This window comes from Scardinius erythrophthalmus, assembly GCF_964197995.2.
Source record: "Scardinius erythrophthalmus genome assembly, chromosome: 1".
Classification (NCBI taxonomy): domain Eukaryota; kingdom Metazoa; phylum Chordata; class Actinopteri; order Cypriniformes; family Leuciscidae; genus Scardinius; species Scardinius erythrophthalmus.
Window position 1 is genome coordinate 4,746,845 of NC_138221.1, and position 26,535 is coordinate 4,773,379.

The 26,535-nt window shown below is 38.9% G+C and overlaps 2 protein-coding genes across 3 annotated transcripts in view; one reads left to right on the forward strand and one right to left on the reverse strand.

The window, feature by feature from the left end:
• Positions 1 to 232: 232 nt before the first annotated feature.
• On the reverse strand, positions 233 to 2,867 carry LOC308694876 (uncharacterized protein; the record flags this gene model as incomplete). Its single annotated transcript, XM_081372678.1, has 3 exons — positions 233 to 1,735; positions 1,991 to 2,044; positions 2,817 to 2,867. The coding sequence occupies 3 exons, from the start codon at positions 2,865 to 2,867 to the stop codon at positions 578 to 580; spliced, it is 1,263 nt and encodes a 420-aa protein (XP_081228804.1). The 3' UTR covers positions 233 to 577.
• A 1,889-nt stretch (positions 2,868 to 4,756) lies between these two features.
• Positions 4,757 to 26,535, forward strand: part of LOC308703192 (uncharacterized protein) — a 30,611-nt gene continuing 8,832 nt past the window's right edge. The window contains exons 1-3 of one of the 2 annotated variants that reach the window (XM_081386513.1): positions 4,757 to 4,826; positions 7,862 to 8,178; positions 19,983 to 20,237. In XM_081386513.1, the coding sequence (XP_081242639.1) occupies positions 20,180 to 20,237 (58 nt within the window). In that variant the 5' untranslated portion in view covers positions 4,757 to 4,826; positions 7,862 to 8,178; positions 19,983 to 20,179. Of the gene's footprint in view, positions 4,827 to 7,861; positions 8,179 to 18,663; positions 18,684 to 19,982; positions 20,238 to 26,535 lie in introns of those variants that run through there. The other variant, XM_081386514.1, reaches the window with a different exon arrangement.

Genomic DNA, 26,535 nt, shown 5'->3' on the forward strand with positions numbered 1-26,535 from the left:
ATAACCACTGTTAGTTGGATGTAAGTTAGATTAACAACAGATTGTTACTTAAGGCTGTGTGATGCTGAATTATGATGATTTCTTTACAATAATAGTAATGTTATCATTATGAGATGGCTGTACTTGACATCTTGCATTATTTTAAGTGAGTAATGTGAAAATACTAATTTAGTGAAGTAACTAGCTAGTTGCTGTCACGTTAATCTAAAGAAACTAGGTGAGGACTCAAATGCAAAGGGGAAAAAACAATATTTATTACAAAAAGAAACACTAAACACAAAACAAAACCCACGAGGGGGAAAACATAACTAAATCATAACTAAATACAAAACAACCACAACTTCAAAAATGAACATACCAAAAGGGTCACGGGGGAACAGGAGACGGGTACAAGACAACGATCCGACACAGACTGCAAACACAAAGGAACTTATAAAAGGGACAAATCAGGCAGGTGATGAGGAACAACAGGTGGGGCAAATGAAACCAATAATAAGATAACAAGGAGGGTGGGGTCAAACAGTGACAGGAACACAAACACCACATGTGCTACACGAGACAGGACAGGCATGTGACATTACCCCCTCCTTAAGGAGCGGCTACCAGACGCTCCACTAGGGACGGGAGGGACAGACCAGGGCGGGACGGGAGAGACAGACCAGGGCGGGACGGGAGAGACAGACCAGGGCGGGACGGGAGAGACAGACCAGGGCGGGACGGGAGAGACAGACCAGGGCGGGACGGGAGGGACAGACCAGGGCGGGACGGGAGGGACAGACCAGGGCGGGACGGGAGGGACAGACCAGGGCGGGACGGGAGGGACAGACCAGGGCGGGACGGGAGGGACAGACCAGGGCGGGACGGGAGGGACAGACCAGGGCGGGACGGGAGGGACAGACCAGGGCGGGACGGGAGGGACAGACCAGGGCGGGACGGGAGGGACAGACCAGGGCGGGACGGGAGGGACAGAACAGGGTGAAACAGGAGGAACGGGAAAGACAGACCAGAGTGGGGCAGGGAAAATGGACAGTTCGGGCGGCCAGGGCGGAGCAGAGAGTCCATCGGGCGGCCAGGGCGGAGCACACTCTCCCTCGGGCGGCCAGGGCGGAGCACACTCTCCCTCGGGCGGCCAGGGCGGAGCACACTCTCCCTCGGGCGGCCAGGGCGGAGACCCTCCCTCGGGCGGCCAGGGCGGAGACCCTCCCTCGGGCGGCCAGGGCGGAGACCCTCCCTCGGGCGGCCAGGGCGGAGACCCTCCCTCGGGCGGCCAGGGCGGAGACCCTCCCTCGGGCGGCCAGGGCGGAGACGACCCCTCGGGCGGCCAGGGCGGAGACGACCCCTCGGGCGGTGGAACTGGCACCACCGGCTCAGGCACTGGAACTGACACCACCGGAACTGGCACTGGAACTGACACCACCGGCTCAGGCACTGGAACTGGCACCAACGGCTCAGGCACTGGAACTGGCACCAACGGCTCAGGCACTGGAACTGGCACCACTGACTCAGGAACAGGCACCATCGACTCAGGCACTGGAACTGGCACTAACAGCTCAGGCACTGGAACTGGCACCACCGGCTCAGGCACTGGAACTGGCACCACCGGCTCAGGCACTGGAACTGGCACCACCGGCTCAGGCACTGGAACTGGCACCACCGGCTCAGGCACTGGAACAGGGACTACCGGCACTGGGACCACCGGCACTGGGACCACCGGACTCGAACCGGAACTAAGTGCCTGAAAACGAATAATACGTTCGTATTGGGGGCATGCAACAGAGGGGGCTGGTGGGTGACGTGAAACCCCTTGCTGAGTCCTCGACATGGTCGGATCGTTATGTCACGTTAATCTAAAGAAACTAGGTGAGGACTCAAATGCAAAGGGGAAAAAACAATATTTATTACAAAAAGAAACACTAAACACAAAACAAAACCCACGAGGGGGAAAACATAACTAAATACAAAACAACCACAACTTCAAAAATGAACATACCAAAAGGGTCACGGGGGAACAGGAGACGGGTACAAGACAACGATCCGACACAAACTGCAAACACAAAGGAACTTATAAAAGGGACAAATCAGGCAGGTGATGAGGAACAACAGGTGGGGCAAATGAAACCAATAATAAGATAACAAGGAGGGTGGGGTCAAACAGTGACAGGAACACAAACACCACATGTGCTACACGAGACAGGACAGGCATGTGACAGTTGCTATTAAGAGCAAGTAACAAAATAGTTTCAAAAGTTACTTTTCCAAACACTGGTTATAAGTGCAATGCTTTAATTTATATCTTAGTGGCAACATCATTATTGTATGTGGCTGAGGCAGAACCAAGGATAAAATTAGATGACGACATTACCAATTTGATATTCTGATGTACCAGTGTGTTCACACTGATGACAATATGTTTGTTTCATTTCTCTACAGCCAAATAATTTGTCAGATGTATATGTGAATGTATTGGGTAGATTCTGCTCTTTAACATATTATTCAATTCTGCCCTTTAACATAATGGTTAAATCACCCTGCCTGTAGTATTTATTGTGATGATTATACAAATGATACTAATAGGGAGATGACTATTTATTGGGTACAATTACAGTGCACATTTTAAAGACATGGCTCAGGGTGTTGCAGATGCACAAAATGTATTAATTTATTGACTTCATTTTAATTTCTCTTTTTTTTGTCTTCTCTCAAGAGTCTGCCCTGGAGCCACAATCAATTATTCTTTCTCCATTGCAATTGCCATCTCCACCCTCCACTATTTCCCTTGTGCCATACCCTCCCCAGTGTCCACCTAACTGGATCACCACTTTCCATGTGCCTTGGGAGAAGATGGCTCCAACTCTCCGACAGGCCATTTCTACGGAGAAAAGGGCAGCCCACTCTGACAGGTTACAGATGATCAGAGTTATTGTGGACGCAATCCGGATACACTGCCAAAACCCTACTAGAGCTGAATGTTCTCAGATTGCCAAGAATATTGTTGCTCAGTATCCTAAAACTCTTGGTGATGTAACAGATGAGGGAGAGCCGAAGTTGTCAGAAGTTGAAGTGGGGAGGGGAGATTCAGTCTCTGCTAACTGAGATGGAGAATGACTCAAGGACACTACAAGATCAAGACTTGATGGCGACTTCAGTTGTCCTGCTCTTGATGGCCTTCTTCAGAGAGGCGATGGAGTGCACAGGCTGCGGGGGTGTCCCGTACGCGCGTGGCCGCGTGCTTTGGAGGCCGATGACGTCACCGCTCGCTCGCGCCGTCGAGTAGGGTCTGCCTGCAGAGCCGGAGGCTGCATTTTCAGGACCCCACTTTTAGGACCGCATTTCTAGGACCCTAGGTTTTTAGTGACAGCGCCACCTACCGAATTAGAGGACCAGCGAAGATGGATGACAATCAGAGTGTGAGTATCAAATGCGAATAAATTTTTACAATTGCGATGCATTTAATTGGAAAGTTAACGTAGCAAACGTGATGGTGATTTGCTAAAAAAATAGTCTTGAATGCATAGCCATAGTATTTAGCCTCTAATGCTTGAAAATGAATTGTTAGCACGTTCATTTAACGGAACTGTTGCGTGATAAGCCTGTGTTGACTTATTGACAGCACAATAAAACTGTAGCATGTTCGTTCTGAAAGCTTGTTAATTACTCCTTGTTCTTCCATTTTAATTCAGTTAAAATAATCTTAATGTTTTCACTGTCACGTGCTCACAGTCAGCCTGTTTAACGTTACCCACAATACAAGTTATGTGTAGTATGCGTCTACATGCGTCTCATCATTTTGACATGGTTTTATAATGTGTGCTTTAAATATTATATACATGTAAATGTGTATATATATATATATATATATATATGGTCAGAAAAAAAGTCGTGTCAATGTTATTTCTATTCAGATTTCTCAATTGAGATGGGCTTTATTGACATGAGTGTTTCTAGAACCTTTGTTCCCACAACATCAAAACCTTTTTTTTTTTTCAAATCTTTGAACAGTATGCAATAATAGTATTATGAACCTTAATTGATATGTGTGCACTGTTTGGTAACTAAGAAAAAAAAAAAAAGTGTAGAACATGTTCAACTAAATGTTCCTTATTTAATTCACTTCTCTTTCTCTCTCTCTCTCTCTTAGGAGTCAGTGATGATGTTGTCCATGAAGTTCTGTTTGTGGTCCACATCATGAACAAATTTGTTTTTGTGTGTGTTCAAGTTCAGTTATTATATATTATTTTGTAAAATATTTTGTGTGTGCAAGTTCAGTTATTATATATTATTTTGTGAAATATTTTGTGTGTGCAAGTTCAGTTGTTATATATTATTTTGTAAAATATTTAGTGTGTTCAAGTTGAGGTGTGATATATTATTTTGTAAAATATACACAATCTACCCCCAGAGTCATTGTCTTCCCTCTATACTTGAAAATGTGGTCGATCTAGTGACTGAAAAGACTATAACATGATTCCTTGTTTATTTTACTTGAGTTATTATATTATGCTAGACCCAATAATTTCTCAACATTCCTAGGAACCAGGTTTAATTGCAATAAATAAAGTAGTATTTGGGTGTAATAAAACTGTAAAACTCTAATGTAGTTGAAACTGGGTGGGTGGAAATACTGCCTGGCACAACTAGGGTCCTGGAAATGCGTTCCTGAGACTGCGGTTCTCCGAGTCGGTAGGTGGCGCTGTCACAAAAACCTAGGGTCCTAGAAATGCGGTCCTAAAAGTGGGGTCCTGAAAATGCAGCCTCCGGCTCTGCAGGCAGATAATATTGGCGCCGTCTCTTCCCTCATTAAAAGTTTCAGCGACGAGTCTTCTGAGGTGAGGAGAGCAGTTCACGGTATTTCTCATATTTACACACACTTTATTCAGTTTGATTAAGCGACAGGCTCATTTCTGTATTGTTTTCATCGATCACAGCGATACTTGCGCGTCTTTTCTGGCGTCCTCCTTCTGAAATAAACATTTAGTGCAGCAGCAGCGAGCATGAGGAGAATATGTTGAGTTCATTCAGACCTGAGCGAGTTTGTGTTCGTTTGTGTGATTGTCTCGATGTTTGGAGTGAGAACTGTTACTGAATGTAAAGTTAAAGTTTGAGATCTGTGAGGGGAATCGATCTCAAGTGTTGCTGTCGCCGTTTTCATGTTTACCTTTATTTCTTTGTCTACATTTATCTTTGGCAGATTACATTTACTTATTAAAATTGATGTAGACACTTTATATTGCCCCTGTATGAGTAATGAACGTGGGAAATATAAAATCTATACACATGCATTGGAATATAGATACATATTAATGAAGTTTGACACAGAAAACGTTACATTTTCTTAATTTTTAAGAGTTTTATGATCAGTTTCTGTATATGTAACATATGTTAATAAAGGAATTACTTTATTGCTATTAAAGGGATAGTTCGCCCAAAAATGAAAATTCTGATATCATTTTCTCTCCCTCAAGTTGTTTAAAACCTGAAATTGACTTCCATAGTAGGACAAAAAATACTATGGAAGTCAATGGGGTCCATCAACTGTTTGGTTACTTACATTTTTCAAAATATCTTATTTTGTGTTTCAGCAGAAAAAATAAATGTATACAAGTTTGAAACAACTTGAGGGTGAGTAAATAATGACAGAATTTTCATTTTTGGGCGAACTATCCCTTTAATAGTATTATAAAGTCAAACTATATTTAGATTCACATATTATGGTGTTGTAGATTTTTGCCTTAAGAGGTTATTTATTTAATTATTTTGTTTTATTTAATTATTTTGTTTTATTATTGGTGATTTATCGCTTATTTTGGTGGTTATATTGTGAGAAATAACAGTATTGTCTTTCAGTAGAGCAGTTTTACAGGCTTTTGTCATGTATCCTGACTCAAATAATGTGTTTCTAACAGCAAACACTCAGAATAAAGTGAGATGATCTGCTGATGATCCTGAATGGCTTGTTGAATGAGTGTTGATAGTCTGAGGCTCATCAATATTAACAGATCTGCTGAAAACACTCTTTATTTCATGACAATAGTTCCTGTTTTCACCTCATTTATTATGCTGATGTCTTTAGATCTCCTGTAAATTGACACTTAAAGCTCATTTAATAGGCTACGTGCACGTGGCCGCCATTTTGGATTTCAGATCAGCGAGTGTGCGGTTAGACACTTCCGGTTTCGCATTACACCTGGTGCAGGGAACCGGAGAAAGCCGAAATGTATCTTTTGTAGTTGTTTATAGAATCAATTATCACTTAAAATACTACTAAGATCCATATTACTATCACACGATAGCCAATGGCAATTAAATGCACGCATGCATAGTCAGATTAATGAATGAAATATAACTGTTCACGAACAGAAGATTGTATTTGACTCCTGCTGCATACACATACGCAATGACAGTTATGCCTACTGTAGCCTAAATATAGAGTTACAACTACGATTACAGTTGTTTGCATTAAATGCACGTTAGCCCTGTGATAGGCTACAATTTATATCCATAAATACTATTTTCTCAATTCTGCATGCATTTTTACTTACATCAATTGCTCGATCAATATTATCATCACATATTTTACATTTACATTTTTTACTGTAGGTACCACAAACAAATATAGGTAAGTTTGTGTATATTTTACACGTAGTACTGTATGTGTTGCTTATAAACACCAGACAGATTATTATTATTATTATTTATGAAACAGATAAACTTTACTCATATAGCCAACTCATAAACAGATCAACTTTACTCATCTCACTTGCACAAAATAAATGCAGTAATAGAAAGCATAGAAACGCACAGGTGAAATACACTGAAAATTATATGCATTTAAATATTTGGTCGGGTTGAAGTCCTCCCTCCGGATCTCCTGTATCCACTCAGCCCGTACCGCAGCGTCAACGGGGAATGCATGAAAGCTGACTTCTCTGTTGTAACGTGACGAAATGGTACAAAACGGCATACAACGATGAAGAGCTGAGGCTGTCATCGTCTGAAAGGCAAGTCACCTCTCTTGAATACTCCTTGTGAAAAAATATCTCTGTGGTAATGGAACTTGGTCGCTGTTGTCTCTCGCTGTCAGATCACCGTAGTTTTCACTCGAAGTACTGGCCCACACACTCAAGTTCGAACAACTGTCGCCGTGCACGGAGCGAATTGTAGCCTATCACAGGGCAAACGTGTGAATGTTCACAGTGTATTTTATGTAAACAACTCTAATCGTAGTTGTAACTCTAAATTTACAGTAGGCATAATTGTAATTGCGTATGTGTATGCAGCACGAGTCAAATACAATCTTCTGTTCGTGAACAGTTGTATTTCATTCATTAATCTGACTATGCATCCGTGCATTTAATTGCCATTGGCTATCGTGTGATAGTAATATGGATCTTAGTAGTATTTTAAGTGATAATTGATTCTATAAATAACTATAAAAGATAATTTTCGTCTTTCTCCGGCTCCCTGCACCGGGCGTAATGCGAAACCGGAAGTGTCTAACCGCACACTCGCTGATCCGAAATCCAAAATGGCGGCCACGTGCACGTAGCCTATAGGTGTCAGCACGCTTGAGGGGATTTGTTGGCTACTGTACGTTTATTTCTGTCTTTATGCTTTTAACTGTTTTTCTTACCATTAGGCTATTTATATTTGGAAGAATTTAAATTATTTATATTCTTTTCTATATTTCTAGATACCTGTATTTTAATGAAGAAGCAGAATAATGTTAGGATTAGTAATACAAATATTGAAAAATAATGAATTGGCATCAGTTACTGTACGATAAATAGATAGACGGGCGTAAATGCTTAGTGTCATTTATTATAAAAACAAACTCAGTAATTTATATTTTTGATTTTGGCAGATCAGCTCCTCCCACTGGAATACATCATCAGTGAAGCCCCTCCCACACTGTAATTCATCATCAGTGAAGCTCCTCACACTGTAATTCATCATCAGTGAAGCTCCTCCCACTGTAATTCATCATCAGTGAAGCTCCTCCCACTGTAATTCTCCAATAAATGCTGTAAATTCCCATCAGCTGCAAGTGAAGACGAGCATCAGACCATCAGGAAGAGCTGAAATCTGCAAAGACTGAGTTTATTAAAGAGGACAGTGAGAACATGAGTGATCCAGAACCCTGCAGAATGAAACACACTGAAGATCCTGAAGAACAAAGAGGTTGGTGTTTATTCTTCATTCATTCATTCATGAGGCTGAAGAACATTCATGTTAGAAACCAGTGTTTCCCACAGAATTAGATTATATTTGCGGTGGGGTGTGGTGGGGTGGGGGGTGATTAAGGCACAACAAAAGGGTTAAATATATCATATATTTTTATTGACACGTATACACATTTCCATTGTCAACACTTAGTGTTAGATAGCTTAAAGACATTGCCATTGCTTCATTGCTATGCCATTGCTACACTTTCTCTGACTGCTCCACAGACTTCTTGTTGCACATTTTGCACCCTTTGAACATTTTATTTTACGGGCCTTTCTGAAAAAATATTCCAATATACCCTATCATATGGGAAGGCCTCAGAACAGGGTCCATTGATGGAGATCCTCAAGCAGGCAGCACGTATCAACCGTGATTCATTAGCTTAACCATTGTTTAGCGACACACACAAAATAACTGTGTAATAATAACAAAATAAGTGTAATAGTTAGACGAGTTTGAAGTGTAATAGGTAACAGAAAAACAGCAATACTCATCTTTGACGTCGATGTTTCGTAGACATAGCAGAAAGATGTTCTAAAATAAATATGATTTGTTTAGTCTTGTAGTCGTGTAGAAGGACCTATAATGTATAGGATACATTCCTATATGAACATGTTTGACCACACTCTATGTACTTTTTGCAAACTGTACAAAAACTAAAGAACTAGCAATGTGATCAAAAATGATCACAAGTGGCTTTTCTGTATTTGTTTTAAATGGCTCATGATGATGAAGAATTAGAATTAGAATTTACTTTTGTGCAATTTTATCTGCAGGTTTTACCAAAGTGTGGAAATTTGTTTAATATGCCTCTCGGTGCAATAGTCAGATGTGATTCTGTTGTAATAGTTTAAGTGTAAAACAGTTTGTGTGATTCGTATTTGTGTGATTGATATCAATTTAGTCAAACAGAAAGACTATCACTTTAATTCTTAATCGTCATTTATTTCTATAAACGGCTCTCAAAGAAACGTCTTCACCTAACACACATACGGTCCAACGCACAACATGTGAAACAGTGTCGCCTGCTATCTGAACAAGATGACTAAATCTAGCGGAGTAATAAAACCATCATCATTTGGGAACTTTTGTGTATTTAGTTAGTCCATATGGTGTGGAACTTTGCATCACTACAGTGCGACAAAATATGCTGCCGTGTAAAAATACACCCAAAGATACTAAGTAGGAGAATATCTAACTGTAGATTGTGAACATTGCATTTTTTCAAATAATACATCTCTTTCAGTGTGCCGGATGTTGAAGTGTTAGTAGGTATTAGTTAATAACTAAAACTTTAAATCAACATAATATTAATCAATAAAATATGGTTAAATTACAGTACAATGACTTCCATAATATTTTATTTAATTTTATTTACAACGTTTTGCGTTGTGAGTGAGACCTCGCAATGTTAGAGAAATCGAACATTGCAGGGTTGCACTATGCCTGAAACATTTATGTAGGACGGTCAAAAAATCATCCGTTATCATGGTTTAGTTGTATTTTAAAACACTGTTTTTTTTCTTTTTTTCTTAAAAATTATCTTGTTTAATCGTATTCATATTTATCAGGTTGATATTTGTAGAAATAAGCAAAGTACATTTATAAAACAAAAAAGAACCGGTTAATGGCCTTGTGTCAGAACACAACAGGTCTTTTTATTCTAACTTTGAAAAGTGTAATACAGTATTTGATTTTTACAAATACCTAAACCAACGGGCCTAAACCGTTGACCCCTGAAGTTATGATTTCTGAAGGCCTAGATTCGCTCGGTTGAAAAATGGTATTTTATTAGCTAAAATCATTGTCTTTATTCATAAAATATGTCCTCATGGGTGTAAAATGACCTCTGCCAATGATCTGACTTATCCTCGTAAGCGAAGAATTTCTTATCTTTATTTGCATGGGACGGGTAAGTCCAAGGAGGCTTCCGTGCCGTTCCGCCAACTTGAAAAAGAGCAGAGAGGGACAAAAAGCACTGGCCTAACTCAACACGTTTCATCATCAACACTACTATAGTCAACAACCAAATTATGACTTAAAAACGTTTTAAGTATTACATTAAAAAGGCGTAATTGACAAAAATGGTAAATTATGACAAAAAGTCGAAATTATGACTTAAGTTGAAATTATGACTATGCGTCATAATTATGAGATGAAAAGTTGAAATGATGATGTACTAAATTGAAATTATGATAGATAAAGTAAATGTTCCATAGTGAAATTTTCTGAATTGAATATAATTGTATTTGTGAAAATGACTCAGTACTGAAACAGCATTTATGAGCTTTTACGTATCTTCTGCTTGTTTCTGCAGTTCGTGTAGGCCTATAAGACTATGGATAACTAAAAATTATTATTGATGGACTTGAATTTTGTTGGCAATATAAAAAAAATTGTCTTCCCATACCGGGAGTCGAACCCGGGCAGCCTGGATGAAAACCAGGAATCCTAACCGCTAGACCAGGGGTCTTCAACTAAAATTGCTTGAGGTCCAGTAAATGAACCCTCCTCACCAGCCGAGGTCCGGACATTATATAGCCTACCTAAAAATATGAATTGATGGGTTTTACCAGACTAAAGAAACGAGTGTAGATAACATTTTTTTTTTTAACAAAATATAATGGATAAACAATATGTCTTTTCATAAGCAGCCATAAGTAATCCTTCACAAAACTGATCTAATTTAAATGCTGTTCTGTTATGTCCTTTACGTTGATTTGGTACAAAATATCTGAATTCAACCAGTAACAATGTCTAACAAAAATATGATAAAGGAAACTGTGCAAAATGCCTTCATCTCTAAATGTGCACTAAACATACATTAATTTCAACATTAACAACTTAAAAGGAAAACTAAAGTGCGTTTTCAGCAATATCATTCAGAAACACATGCAAAAAATAGTGCCACCTGGAAAAATTAAAAAGTGCAAGAAACCCTTTATCTCTTATTTTGTAGGCTACAGTCCATAAAAATGTAAATAACCTCTTATGAAATTTAAATAAAATTGTTTAAAATTCACTGTATTCTCAGTGAACACTCATATGCTCGATGTTGGGCGGCGAATGAGTGAGAGAGGACGACCCGTGTAGATCGCTCATACTGGGCTTTGAGCTCATTTATTTTCTGCGCCCTTACCTCGGACTGCTGAGGATAAGTTTCTTCTAATAAGTGTCTATGTTTAGCTTCGTAATGACATTTAATGTTTCCACTTTTATAAAACCGCGACAGACTCGGAGCAAATGAGACACACGGGCCTTGTAACAGTTACAGCTCGATGCAGGAAGAATAAATGCGTATTTTTCCATCAATTATCTCAGAAAACTTGGTTTTCAGCGTCAACTTTACTAATTTTTGAAAATGCCATTGTTTTTCACTCACTGAAAGTTTTATCTCTCTGCATTTTTCACTCGCTGAAAGTTTCATCTGTCTGCGGCTCTGCGCGCTCTCTGCTCTCTTCATTGCGCAATGACTGCGCGTCTGGTCTGAAAAATAGTCTGAACGTAGCAACAGTGAGCATAGTAACTGTAGTAGCAAACCGTTGCGCTGTTGGACCCAAACGTCTCTACTGAGCTGACTTTGATGTGCCTGATATAAATGTGTTTTTATTAGAAAATAGCGGCATTTATTTATTTCATTATTTCAAAAGGCTTCGCGGTCCGTATGGACGCATTTTGCGGTCCGGATTCGGACCGGAGTCCGCCAGTTGGTGACCCCTGCGCTAGACCATATGGGAGGCGTTGATACTTCCCGCGGCACATTTGAAAGGCTGCACTGCACGGTACAATATAATGCAGGATCATACTTATGCCGAGCCACAGGAGAAGGAATCCTCGTCGCCAAAAAGCTCAAATTTAATTTATCGGTATGTAAATAAATATCGGGATAGCTTTTCCCAGGTGTAAAGAGCTAATGAAGGAGAAAGACTTTGAAAGGGAAGTTGCCTGATTTCTTCTCGACGGGTAAGTCAAAGGTACGGTCTAAATGACAAGCTTGGTTGTGTAAATCATTATATAGTCAGCATAACGGTAGAACATGTACAATTAAACTCGATGAAGCGCTATCGGAAGACACGTTGTCATAGATTCTTGACGCATAACAGCTACCGCAGTTGCAACACGCATTTGAAAAAGCGAGTAGATGGGAGAACCGCTAGATGGGAGAAATCTTTAACAAAAACGCCTCCAAAATCGAGGAGGTCAAAGGGCATGCTTCCTGCTATAGCTCTCCCCAAAGTCTGTTCATGCGGCCACCATCAACAAATGCTAACATTTGAAACTTCTACATGTGTTTTGAGTAGATGACCGATAGTATATTCTCACACCGATATATTTCCACACTGATTAAGGATAGTTCGGGAGATACAAGTAAAAATTATCTTATACGATTTTATACTTAAACTTTGAATTAAGACGATGTGTGATTTTTACTTATCACACATTGCGTCTCTCAAATTGTGTGGTGATTTTCCAAATGATACAACTTAGTCTAAATAAGAGCAATGTGAAGTCCTCGGATTTCTTAAAAACAACGCAGCAGCAAAACATTGTGACAAACTTTGACAACATGTTTCATGTGGTGTGGACCAAAGATCTAAGACGCCTAAGTACAGTTTTTCAACAATCTAAAGGTTTTGGACAGACGCTGTTTAGTTACAATAATACATAAATCTTCTAGAAAGATAAATAGAAGATATTATTTTAATAAAACTTTTAAGGTTATGCTTTTAAATGAATTTGAACAGTTAGTATGCAACTCTGGATGTAGTATGCTCTGAAACGCAGACTGGATTTACTGTGACATTGTCCCCCGAGACTCATCTGGTCTGTAACTCCTCCTCGAGTCTCTGTGAGAGTCTGAAGCTTCAGTTCACACTGTAGTTTATCACTGAAGGGTCTGGGGCTGATATATGTTTATGACAACTTAAACTATTTGTTTTTATCATTGCATGAAGAACTACTTCGCCTCTCTGGAAATGTAAGGTGTTTTTATTTAGCTAAAACTTTGTTTACATTTTATTAAATTATTTATTTATTTCATTTTGAAAATGTAGTTTTCTGTGATGAACCCCCGGATGGACAAAAAATGCTGGTTGAATCTTTTTCATATAAATGAGATTTAAGACGACCAAGTACAGTTTTTGAACAGACATTGTTTAATAACAATTATACTTTAGGTCACCATTAAGCAAAATAATTTATATCATACAAAAGTCTTCTAAAAGATAAATAGAAGATGAGTATGTATTCAAACTTTAAAGATTTAATTTAATCAATCTTTTAAAATATCTAATGTAAACGTTTAAGGTTATGCTTTGAAATGAATTTAGTATGGAAAGGCATTAGCAGACTAACATGACATACGCTCTGTCATCCGATATCCTGAAGCTATCATTATTGTCAAGTAACTTCCTTCTCAGCGCTGATCGGAAGGACCTTATAAGCAGCCTATCAGTGGGACAGTCTCTAAATGTTCTCATGGTTGAAGATAGGCCTATGTCGCTGTCATTTTCTCACAGATACAACTTAAGAAATTATTGAACATTTCACAGGCGTGAGATGACTTGTGACGCTTCAAATTATTTTACATACCCATGATAAATAAATATAAATACTTTTAAGTTCAAGTCGAGTTTTTCCACAGACCATCGTTGTAGAATATTTGCTTTTATTAAGACTTTTAATAATTTATTTAAAACATCTTTTATTTTTAAAAGATATCATTTAAACTTTTAAGATTTTACTTTGAAGTAAATTCAACACAACATTCACAATGTCTCATCCCATCACTGAATACACTCCTCTGAGTCAGAGACGCTGGTGTGAGAGAGAACCACTCTGTGATTTATGTTAACTCTCTTAAGAGCTTCTTGAACATGTAAGTTCAAGAGTTGTACGTTTCTAAACATGTAAGATGAATTTTATTTATTCCTCTCAAATATAAGATATTTATTTTATATTATTGAATATGATGTTTAAGGTTAATCCCAATTCTCTGTCTTACCCCTTACCCTACCCCTACCCCTTCGTCTTACCCTACCCCTACCCTCGAAACCGAGTGGTAAGGGCTAGGGGTGAAAACATACCCCTATGAAATGAGACGCCACTTGGTTACGTCATCATATATCGTTACTAAGTGTTACTAAGTGGCTCTGTGTCACCAGGGGCAACACGTGTTGATCACAAACTTCCAAGATGCCGTCTGCAAGCGTGTTTATGTCGATTGCGTGGGTTTTAGAATTTTTTTTGCGATTGTCTGCAACAAATCGGAGAAATCAAGGGAGAAGAAGAGGTCTACGACGCCTACGGATGCTGGTGGATCCGCTTATGGTATGTATGGATTGGTAACAAACGTTTACCGAACTAACCAACACAGTTATCTGAGCTGTTAGCTATAACGCTAATTTTTATTAGCAAAAACATTTTTTTTTTTTGTCCCAGTTCAGCCCTGCTAACGTTATGTGCTTTCTTGGGGAAGGGAAAAAACTAACGTTATATAGGGTTGCCAAATGTCCCGTATTTTGGGCATAATTTATTTGTCATAAAAAATAATGCATAATTTATATTTCCCTTGTCCTATTTTTTTTTACTGGAAAGCTGATCTAACCACTGTCTGATACAGCAGCAGTGCTGATCACGAAACTTAAGAATGATCATGACACCTGTTATCATCCTATCAATATTAATATATCATTATTAAAGGACAAATCATTGTTTGATTTACCGCTCCGAGCGGGACTTTCAATGTCAGCATTTTGAAAATTACTTTTACCGGTTCTTTGTGGCAAGCTTAGATGTGTGCGGTCGTGCGTTTGAGTGCGGAGCGGAATATTCAGAAATGCGCTCTCCGCTCACATGATCTGATCGGAACAAACCCATATACCGAACATCTGTCTGCTGAACTTGCGCAGAAACATCAAAATAGACATAACCAGATTTTTAAAATTGTTATAAAAAACTAAACATTTAGACTATTTTAGCACAAATTATGAGCTTATTGCGGATTTTTTATAATTCTTGACAAAATTCGAATATAGTAATTTTTTTTTTTTTTTTGTGCCTGTTGAAAAGTGGGTTCCACAAGCTCATTAATGGTGTGAAATGGTTTTATTTTCCAGACTGGTACTGCAACTAGGTACTGTGCCATAAACCCCAACATGCCTATACTGCGCATGTGGTTCGATGCTGAAACTGAGCTGAGGCAGGATTTCCGCCTCACCAGAACAGCGATGCAAAGCTTACAAAGGCTTTTGCAAAGGGAGCAGGACCATGGCTTGGGTAATGAGCTTGAGGTACTCATTTATACCTACTGGCTGGCACATGGACTCTCTTATTGGGTGGTGTCCAGTGTCTTTAATGTCCCAAAGGCTACAGTTCACCGTATCATCCACAGAGTGGCCCAGAATATTTGGGACAATCTGAGGAGAGCAATCTGCTTCCCTTTAACAGTGGACCTGCCTGCAGTTGGTCAGGGATTCGTCAACGTTTCAGGAACCCCTGCATTCCACAATGTGGTTGGAGCAATTGATGGCAGCCACATCCGAATAAAACCACCACAGCGTCACAGATTGGACTATCTGAATTATAAAGGATTCTACTCCATTAGCATGCAGGCAATCTGTGACTCAAATGGCAGGTTTCTGGACATTTTTGTGGGGTACCCGGGATCTGTCCATGACACGCGCATAATGAAGAACAGCAGTTTTTATACTGCAAGACGGTGTCCACCAACAGGCTACATCCTTCTGGGTGATGGTGGGTATCCTTGTTTGGAAACGCCAATTTGCCTCATCACCCCATTCAAGGAGCCAGTGCATGGAAGAGTACAGCAACGCTTAAACTACTTTCAGTCAAGGGGACGCAGCATAATCGAAACGGCGTTTGGCATGATGAAGACCAGGTGGAGGTCAACACTCTTCAGAGCTTTGGAGGTGAAGCCCACGTTTGCACCCCAGGTCATGTGCCTTTTTACACAATGTGTGTATGGACAATGGTGACACACTGGTTCCAGATGAAGACATCTTGATGGATATTAATGACCCCCAACCAGCCCGTGAACCCATGGCAACAAACGAAACCTCTGGGAACGACACACGAAACAGACTGGCTGTCCTAGTTTCAGGCAATGTGCAAGCATGAACATTAGTGTTCATTCCCATGTTTTTTTTTTTTTTTTTGCCAATCCTTTTGTGTCAAAAACTGTGCTTACCAAAACATTATTGGAAAATGATAAAACTGTTACGGTTGAAAAATATTGTTCTTTCTAAATCTGTATCTATTTGAAGCTGTTCCTTGCTTTTCACTTCCTGCAGTTGTTGAACATGACAACAGTGTCATATGCATTTATATATTTTATACTTTTGTTCACTTTGGTGTTGGATATGACGTTCTTATCTGTGTAATTTTGTCTGTTTGCAATAAATATTTTTTATACACACTGCATTTGTATATCTGTTTCAGTTATCACTGTTTTGAATGTCACTGATGTTCAGAAACACTTTCTTTGTTAACAAAAATCTTTATCACCCAATAAAGTAAACATAACAGGCAAAAAAAATTGATACAAATATATTTTATTACAGAACCAATAAAGTAAACATAACAGGCAAAAACGTCAAATAAAAATAAATCATATTACAGAACCAATAAAGTAAGCATAAAAAAATAAAATAAAATAAAAATACAGCTTTGCAGCATATTTTGATTTTAAAAACTTAAGTTCGTTTTCATCCCGAAAGTGGATCAGCTGCCGGGTTTCCTCCGGCGTCCCTGTGTGATACAGGACAGTAACGTTAGAAGTCTGCCGTCGCTATTCATCATGTTTATGCACAAGGTATTGTTTCAATCACACTGAATTCATTAAAATCGGTGAATCTGAATGAAGTGTTTAACGTGCATGAACGCTAACAAGTGATCGGTTTATGTGCGTTTTATTATTGCTTAAATTCCTGTGTTTTCGTATCAGTCGGGATCCGTTTGAAGCTGAATACATACGTGTCAGTGTCAAATAATGTACACATAATTTAATGAATGGCGACTGTAGAAAGCAAAAACCGAATCCCGGACATTTTAGGCGATCTCGAAATGCAAAGCAGCAATGTATCGTTAGCATAGCCTAGCGTAGCAGACTAGTTTCAGTTAACAACATGGTTGCAAATACATATGAACATGACTGCGTAGAGCACAAAACAAGACTGTCATAATTTTTCAATCAATCATTTAAGCCGAAAATACTTACATTTATGGGACTCTCTTGGTGGTGTGCCCGCCATTGTTGCCGGTTGCGCAGTGCATTCTGGGTACCCCTTGGCTTCAAGTAAGCTCGCGAAAATTCTTGGTTTTAAGGGCTATCTACCCCTTCCCCTTAGCCCTACCCCTTGATCAAAATGAGAATTGGGATAGCCCTTACTCTCACGTGAACGTGCAAAACTAAGGGGAAGGGGTAAGACAGAGAATTGGGATTCAGCCCTAAGCTGGAGCATATGTTTACCTCGTTAAATTCTAATTTGTAATAATAATTAAAAAATAATAATAATACATGTAATTGAATGTATTTAATACCTTCAAATTATGTTATTATATTATTTTCTGAAAATATAAACAATACAAACAGGGTCTCTAAAAAGTGTGAATAAGTGAAAACCCACATGGTCCTTAAATTGAGCTAATGACATAATTAAAGAATACTGTAGCCTTATGTGCCTTTATATTTTTACAGTCCATTTTCGCTGATATATGTCAGTTGTTAATTTATCATAGTTAGCTCTCATGATAGACAGGTTATGTCATTTTTCAGGATTATTATCAATACTTAATTTAATTTTTTTTTTATTTGATCCTATTATTTCTCCTCCTACGAACACCTTAAACACTTCCCATAATACTTGGCGTAGTTTAATTCGTATTTAGTTCCACAATCTGCGTGGAATCTGCGCGGCCCTGATTGGCTGCGGGGGTGTCCCGTACGCGCGTGGCCGCGTGCTTTGGAGGCCGATGACGTCACCGCTCGCTCGCGCCGTCTCTTCCAGTGTTGCCAACTATCACAGTGCTTTAGTTCACCCAGTTCCCGAACTCTCTCAATTCAGATAATTTTACACATATAAAAAAAATAATCAATAGCTACTCGTTCTATTGTCTGACAAAAAAAAAAAATAGTAAATGAGAACAGCTTTATTGGACATTCGGCTATAGCCTATGTTATGTTATGTTATGTTATGTTATGTTAAAATACAGTATGTGAGCATGATTTTAATGAGAAAAAACATTAGGCAGGCAGAACGCAAGTACGCCGCGATTACGTCATAAATATGCTAATTGACGTATTACGTCATCTAGCGACATTTGGCTACTTTTAGGGGAGGCGTTAGCTACTTTCCTTTGAAAATAGTTGGCAACACTGGTCTCTTCTCTCATTTAGAGTTTCAGTGTCGAGTCTTCTGAGGTGAGGAGAGCAGTTCACGGTATTTCTCATATTTACTCAACCATCACACACACTTTATACAGTTTGATTAAGCGACAGGCTCATTTCTGTATTGTTTTCATCGATCACAGCGATACTTGTGCGTCTTTTCTGGCGTCTTTCTTCTGAAATAAACATTTAGTGCAGCAGCAGCGAGCATGAGGAGAATATGTTGAGTTCATTCAGACCTGAGCGATGTTGTGTTCGTTTGTGTGATTGTCTCGATGTTTGGAGTGAGAACTGTTACTGAATGTCGAGTTAAAGTTGGAGATCTGTGAGGGGAATCGATCTCAAGTGTTTCTGTCGCCGTTTTCATGTTTACCTTTATTTCTTTGTCGACATTTATCTTTGGCAGATTACATTTACTTATTAAAATTGATGTAGACACTCTATATTGCCCCTGTATGAGTAATGAATGTGGGAAATATAAAATCTATACATGCATGGAATATAGATACATATTAATGAAGTTTGACACAGGAAACATTACATTTTCTTCATTTTTAAGAGTTTTATGATCATTGTCAGTTTCTGTACGAATGTAACGTTAATGATGGAATTACTTTATTGCAATTAATAGTTATTATAAAGTCAAACTATATTTAGATTCACATATTATGGTGGTGTTATTTGCCTGAAGAGGTTATTTATTTAATTATTTTGTTTTATTATTGGTGATTTATCACTTATTTTGGTGGTTATATTGTGAGAAATAACAGTATTGTCTTTCAGTAGAGCAGTTTTACAGGCTTTTGTCATGTATCCTGACTCAAATAATGTGTTTCTAACAGCAAACACTCAGAATAAAGTGAGATGATCTGCTGATGATCCTGAATGGCTTGTTGAATGAGTGTTGATAGTCTGAGGCTCATCAATATTAACAGATCTGCTGAAAACACTCTTTATTTCATGACAATAGTTCCTGTTTTCACCTCATTTATTATGCTGATGTCTTCAGATCTCCTGTAAATTGACACTTAAAGCTCATTTCATTGGTGTCAGCAGACTGAGGGGATTTGTTGGCTACTATATGTTTATTTCTGTCTTTATGCTTTTAACTGTTTTTCTTACCATTATTTATATTTGGAAGAATTTAAATTATTTATATTCTTTTCTATATTTCTAGATACCTGTCTTTTAATGAAGAAGCAGAATAATGTTAGGATTAGTAATAAAAAGAATGAAAAATAATGAATTGGCATCAGTTACTGTACGATTAATAGATAGACAGGCATAAATGCTTAGAAGTGTCATTTATTATAAAAACAAACTCAGTAATTTATATTTTTGATTTTGGCAGATCAGCTCCTCCCACTGGAATACATCATCAGTGAAGCTCCTCCCACACTGTAATTCATCATCAGTGAAGCTCCTCCCACTGTAATTCCCCAATAAATGCTGTAAATTCCCATCAGCTACGAGTGAAGACGAGCATCAGAGCATCAGGAAGAGCTGAAATCTGCAAAGACTGAGTTTATTAAAGAGGACAGAGAGAACATGAGTGATCCAGAACCCTGCAGAATGAAACACACTGAAGATCCTGAAGAACAAAGAGGTTGGTGTTTATTCTTCATTCATTCATGAGGCTGAAGAACATTCATGTTAGAAACCAGTGTTTCCCACAGAATTAGATTATATATGCGTTGGGGTGTGGTGCGGTGGTGGGGTGGGGGGTGATTAAGGCACAACAAAAGGGTTAAATATATCATATATTTTTATTGACACGTATACACATTTCCATTGTCAACACTTAGTGTTAGATAACTTAAAGACATTTCTTCATTGCTATGCCATTGCTACACTTTCTCTGACTGCTCCACAGACTTCTTGTAGCAAATTTTGCACCCTTTGAACATTTTTTTACGGGCCTTTCTGAAAAAATATTCCAGTGCCCTATCATATGGGAAGGCCTCAGAACAGGGTCCATTGATGGAGATCCTCAAGCAGGCAGCCAGGTGTTCTCCTTGAAGCTGTAAAAAACATTTGCAATAATAAACAACGTATCATCACCGATAACTGATCGTTTAGTTTAATTACGCCATGGCCCCAAACATGTTTTATAAAATAAACAGACAGTGTGTATACTATATACATATAGTAGGGGTGGCACGGTACATGAAAAAACATCCGAACCGTTCGGTTCGCTTGTTTCGGTTCGGTGCGTGTGTGCGTCGCGCGGTTCGCACGGTTCGACGCATGCGCAATGTAGCCTTGTGCCCGTGCTAATACAATGCTAAATCATAAATCAGACATATGTAGAATAACATTACAATGTCCAGCAATCGATTTAAATAGTACACTGGGTTTACTTAGACATTTAATGAGTATATATGTTGCTCCACTATATGTTGTTTTTTCTCGTGAATAAATAGGCTACATAGATAGATCGACTGTTTCACGTACCGCCTACTTTAATGGTCCAGTGGCAGAACTTGCCAAGCGTAAAGGTTCTGAGTTCTAATCTGCACTCGTATATATATTTTTTTTTTCATCAAAACCGATTATGTTTATCAGCGGTTGTATATCAAGCAGGGACAGATTTGTATGAATTTTGTTTTGTGATTTCATCGGAACGAATAGAGTAGCCTAGAGTCTCAACAGACTGAAGCGCGCGTCCGAGTGAAGAATGTGCGGCCGCTGCGGTGTGTGCGTGAGCCACGAGAACACTGTATCAGCGCCACTGATCGCAACGGCAACGAGCACTTTGATCACTTGATTTAAAAAACACATTTCAGCGCTAGATTGCTTCTTATTTAACAAACGAACGAAACGAATACTTTGCTAGTTAACTGGAAATGTTTTATTTATTTGTATTGGTACATCCGTGCTAGGAGATAATATCAACCCTGGCAAAAATTGGTGGGGACATGTCCCACCCGCAAATTACGCCTATGATGACGAGACACGAGGAGAAATTGACAAATAACTGTCCGACACAGCCCACGTAGCTCTCACTACGGATGGACCTCCAGGGCCACTGAAAGTTTCCTCACGGTGACTGCTCACTCATATTACTTCAGAATGGGGAATGAGAAGCTGCGTTTTGCAAACAAACACCATTTATGAAATAAATCAATTAATAATTAGATAATTTAGCTATACATCATATGCTGAAGTAAATTTTTGGAGTGTTAAAGATTAAAAGAAAAAACAACAACAAGAACCGTACAGAACCGAAAACCGTGACCCTAAAACCGGGATACGAACCGAACCGTGGGTTTTGTGAACCGTGCCACCCCTAGTATATAGCCTATATGATGTGTTCTCAATTTTAGCTCAAAAACAATTGTAATAAAAGATAGGATCATAAGATGCGCAATATATCAGGAGACATGGTTTTTATATGGAAGAAAAATAATGTCAAATGTTTTTGAAATAAAAAGCCTGTTGAATTGCACTACTTGAAAAAAATAGCCATTACCTTAACCATGCTTGCATTTTAATGCATTGTATTTTTAGGGCTTGCATTTTTATGGGCTGAAATTCAACATGGTGGAATATTTAAGCTGTGAATATTTCAATTAAAACATTTCAAACACATTTTCATTATTAAAAATTCAATAATCCATATTCACCTTTCATATTTCACTACCAAAATATTCAAACTATTTAAAGGGGTCATATAATGCCATTTTTGTACATGCTAATATGATTCTTTAGGGTCTAAATTAAAAGTTTGTGATATACTTTAATTAAAAATTCTGATTAGTATTGTAAGCCCGTCTATTGGTCCAATGGAGGTCTCCAATAATAAGGGGAAGGTTTCTCTGCGCGTTACTGTCTTTCCTTTTACGCAACACAACAAGATTAAATGCAATATATTTTCTCACATGCAATAGCTCGTTTCATCTGACTCCATAAATGAAAAAGGTTTTAATGATATCTGTGCATCATTAAATGTGAACGAATATCTGATTATTCTTTTAACTCTGATTATAATTTACCCATTTAGATTCGGAAACTATATCGCTCAGCAGTCCTTCAGATGCACGACACAATCTCGCCAGTCTGGCTTAACAAAACAGAGGTAATTGGCTAAATGTTTGAGATTCGCCGTATTCACACGTACAAAATAACAGACACTTATATAGCCCCCTTGAATGCCACCTCAGGAACTTAATTCAATTGTTTCAATTAGTAGAGGTCAAGACCACCATTAAAAGACGTTAGCCGATCAACTCACTTTTCTCAAAATGGCTTTGGTGTAGTCAAGCCCGTGGGATATCCACGTACACTTATCTAAAAGAACATTAAAAGAGAACAGAGGTTATGGAGCGCACCCGAATCCAGGTTGATCAAAAAGCATTTAGCTGATTCTGGACGGAAATTAACTCGCCCCCCTCATTCAAGTACACTTGAATCTGTTATCCAGTATTAGTCGTCACTAATGTCTGGCGCAAACTTGTGGAAATATACGAATCCTATAATCTATAAGAGTAAAAACAATCTCAGAGTCAGTCAGAATAAAATCAAACGTTTACAATTTATTGACCAGGTAATGAAGCAATAATTCAAATCCAATTCGCAAGAATAAAATCATCAATTGATCATAACAGAACAACAATTCCGGAATCGAGGAATTTGTAGAAATTATTACCTGGCAACGAAAATTACACACAACGGTTTGTGTGGGCAGTCAACCTACAGACTCCTCGAACTTTCTGTCCCTTTTCCTTATATACCCAGATAATTCAATATTCTTACCAAATGGCCGTCTATCATTATAATTAGATTTTGGTTCCCTCTTCAGGGGTTCACACTGGGAGATCAGAATTTGTATTTGAATAGGTTCTTGTTTAACATACAGGAGGTACAGTCTGAATGGAGGATCTGGGGAGGGAACACCTTTAGAAGATACATAACTTTCTCATATTTTATATCTTCTTTTAGCTTTTCATTATGGTTGGGAGAATGAGACCATTTTACCAGGCGCACTGAGACACTTTAAATGATATCAAACATGCATAGATACTTCTTGTACATACTTTACATTGCATAGGTTTTCAGTGTATTTCAGGTGAGGAGGAGGGGGGATGAGGGGGAGGTAGTGTGTGTGGAGTGTGAGCTGCACTGTGTGCTGCACCTCGAAATCCCTGTTACATATGCAGGAGATAGTTCAAGTGTTAATGTCCAGGGGGGCCTTTTGTTCCGTCGAGGGGTCGGCCAGACATACTGGCAGCAGCCTTACAGTATTGTAAGAAAACACTCATTTTACCTGGTCAAAAACAGTTTTCAGCACGCCGTTTCAGTGCATACGTCTTTAAATGATAATGAGCTTTGCTCACCCCGCCCATCTTTTCTGTGCGTACACAGTCAACCACGCGTTGTTCATTATAAACGTGGGATTATGAATTATATTGAGAACGTCGTACATAGAAAACATGCCGTAATGTACCCTGAGTGTAAACCTAACGCATTCATCGTGAAGCCTGCAGCAAGGTTTGCTAATTTGCAAAATATAAATATTAATATAAAGGTTAATAAAAACATTACACTCACTTCTTCTGGAGGTTCAGCAGGAACACGTTGGTACCGATCCGTTTTTTCTCATTTGTAAAGCTGTCTGGTGTGAAATGTTTCGCGCAAACATGAAAGCATGGACTATCGTGGGGAATCCCCGTGAGGGAATCCCCGTGTCATTCCTTTGGGCATATCGCTTCAAAAACAAAACTCAGCCACTGCATCTTCAACGGTTCGGATTTAGGAACATCCAAATGACTGCTGTGTTCCTTATTACACCGAAGAACTCAACACCACAATCGCAGACGCCATTCTGCTCCACTGACGGTATCAACAGTGACGCGTGAACTATGATGACAGAGAGCTCTCTCACGAGCGAGGGCGGGTCTGTGTTGAAACGCTGCACTGTCAATCACCCATCGTGGGAGGGGCGTCGATATTGTGAACGGCTTGATTTCAGAGAGGGTCAAACATATAAGGAGATTAAAAAAAAAAAACACTGGATGGATTTTTATCATTTTACGATGGTTGTGTACAGGCACTGCCAACACACATTTCAGTACAATCAACTTGTAAAAGTGCATGTACCATTATATGACCCCTTGTAAAAATACAACCTATAATATTCAACAGCCATTTTTCGGTCCATTTTATTTCGCTTTGCAAATTCGCTTCCACAAATTCAGTGGTAAATTCAACATAGACATCCAGGAACTGCAGTAAAAGCAGTAGATTGCCGAGCATACTCTCATCTGCTGTTAGTCAACCTCACCAGCAGGGGGTGCAAAAGCTCGTGTTGTTGACGAAGACCAGCAACAGTTAGAAGAACAAAACGCTAAACGTAGCTTTATGGACTAATACAGTGATATAAAAGACCAAACTCGCACCATATTGGAGATGTAGGCTGTAGGCTACAGGCAAGCAGATGGACTAAGAATATGAACTTAACGTGCAAAGTTTCATGCAGAGCGTTTCATGATATAATGGCACAAAATCAACACTTGATCAATTAATACTAACACTTTATTTTCTCTTCTCTTCTCTCTCTCTCTCTCTCTCTCTCTCTCTCTCTCTATATATATATATATATATATATATATTAGTAAGCTATGCCTACGTGTATTGCATTAGTTTAAACTGGGAAGAGTCATAGCACTTGCATATTGTTGTCCTCCTATTGTTAAGTCAAGTCAAGTCAAGTTTATTTATATAGCGCTTTTCACAACATAGGTTGTATCAAAGCAGCTTCACAGTAATAAAACAATACATCAATGTTTGTTTCTAGTGGAACGTCCACGTTTGGTAATGCTGATCAATAGTATCGTTGATTGATTAATTAAATTAAATATTCCCAAATATCCCCAACTGAGCAAGCCAAAGGCAACAGTGGCAAGGAACCGAAAAACTCCATCAGGTGACCTAATGGAGAAAAAAAAACCTTGGGAGAACCCGGGCTCAGTCGGGGGCCAGTTCTCCTCTGGCGTTTATGAACTGGAGGTCGGATTTAACTGTAAGATTAAAAGTATTATATGAATGCCTGGCTGAAGAGATGCGTCTTTAATCTAGTTTTAAACTGGGAGAGCGAGTCTGAGCAACGAACAGTATCAGGAAGGCTATTCCAGAGTTTTGGAGCTAAATGTGAAAATGCTCTCCCTCCTTTGGTGGATCTGGATATCCTAGGTATGACCAAAAGCCTCGAATTTAGTGACCTTAAAGAGCGCGATGGATTATAGGGCGATAGAAGATCGGTTAAATAGACTGGAGCTAAGCCGTTTAGGGCTTTATAAGTCAGTAGCAATACCTTGTAATTAATACGGAACTTTATAGGTAGCCAATGTAGTGATGATAAAATTGGTGTTATATGATCATATTTTCTTGATCTAGTTAGAACTCTAGCGGCGGCATTTTGGACGAACTGTAGCTTGTTTATTAAGGATGCAGGACAACCAGCCAATAAAGCATTACAGTAATCTAGTCTCGAGGTCATGAATGCATGAACTAACTTTTCTGCATCAGAAACAGATAGCATATTACGTAGCTTAGCAATGTTTCTAAGGTGGAAAAAGGCTGTTCTTGTAACATATGAAATATGATTTTCAAAAGACAGGTTGCAATCTAATATAACACCCAGGTCTTTTACTGTAGAGGATGAAGTAACAGGACATCCTACGATGTTAAAGTTGTATTGTAAGAGGTTTTGTGGGTGGTTTTTTGAACCGATGATTAGTACCTCTGTCTTGTCTGGATTTAATAAAAGAAAATTGCGCGTCATCCAATCTTTTATATCTTTAACAAACTCTGTCAATTTGGATAATTTAGCGTTTTCATCTGGCCGTGATGAAATATAGATTTGAGTGTCATCAGCATAACAATGGAAACTAATTCCATGTTTC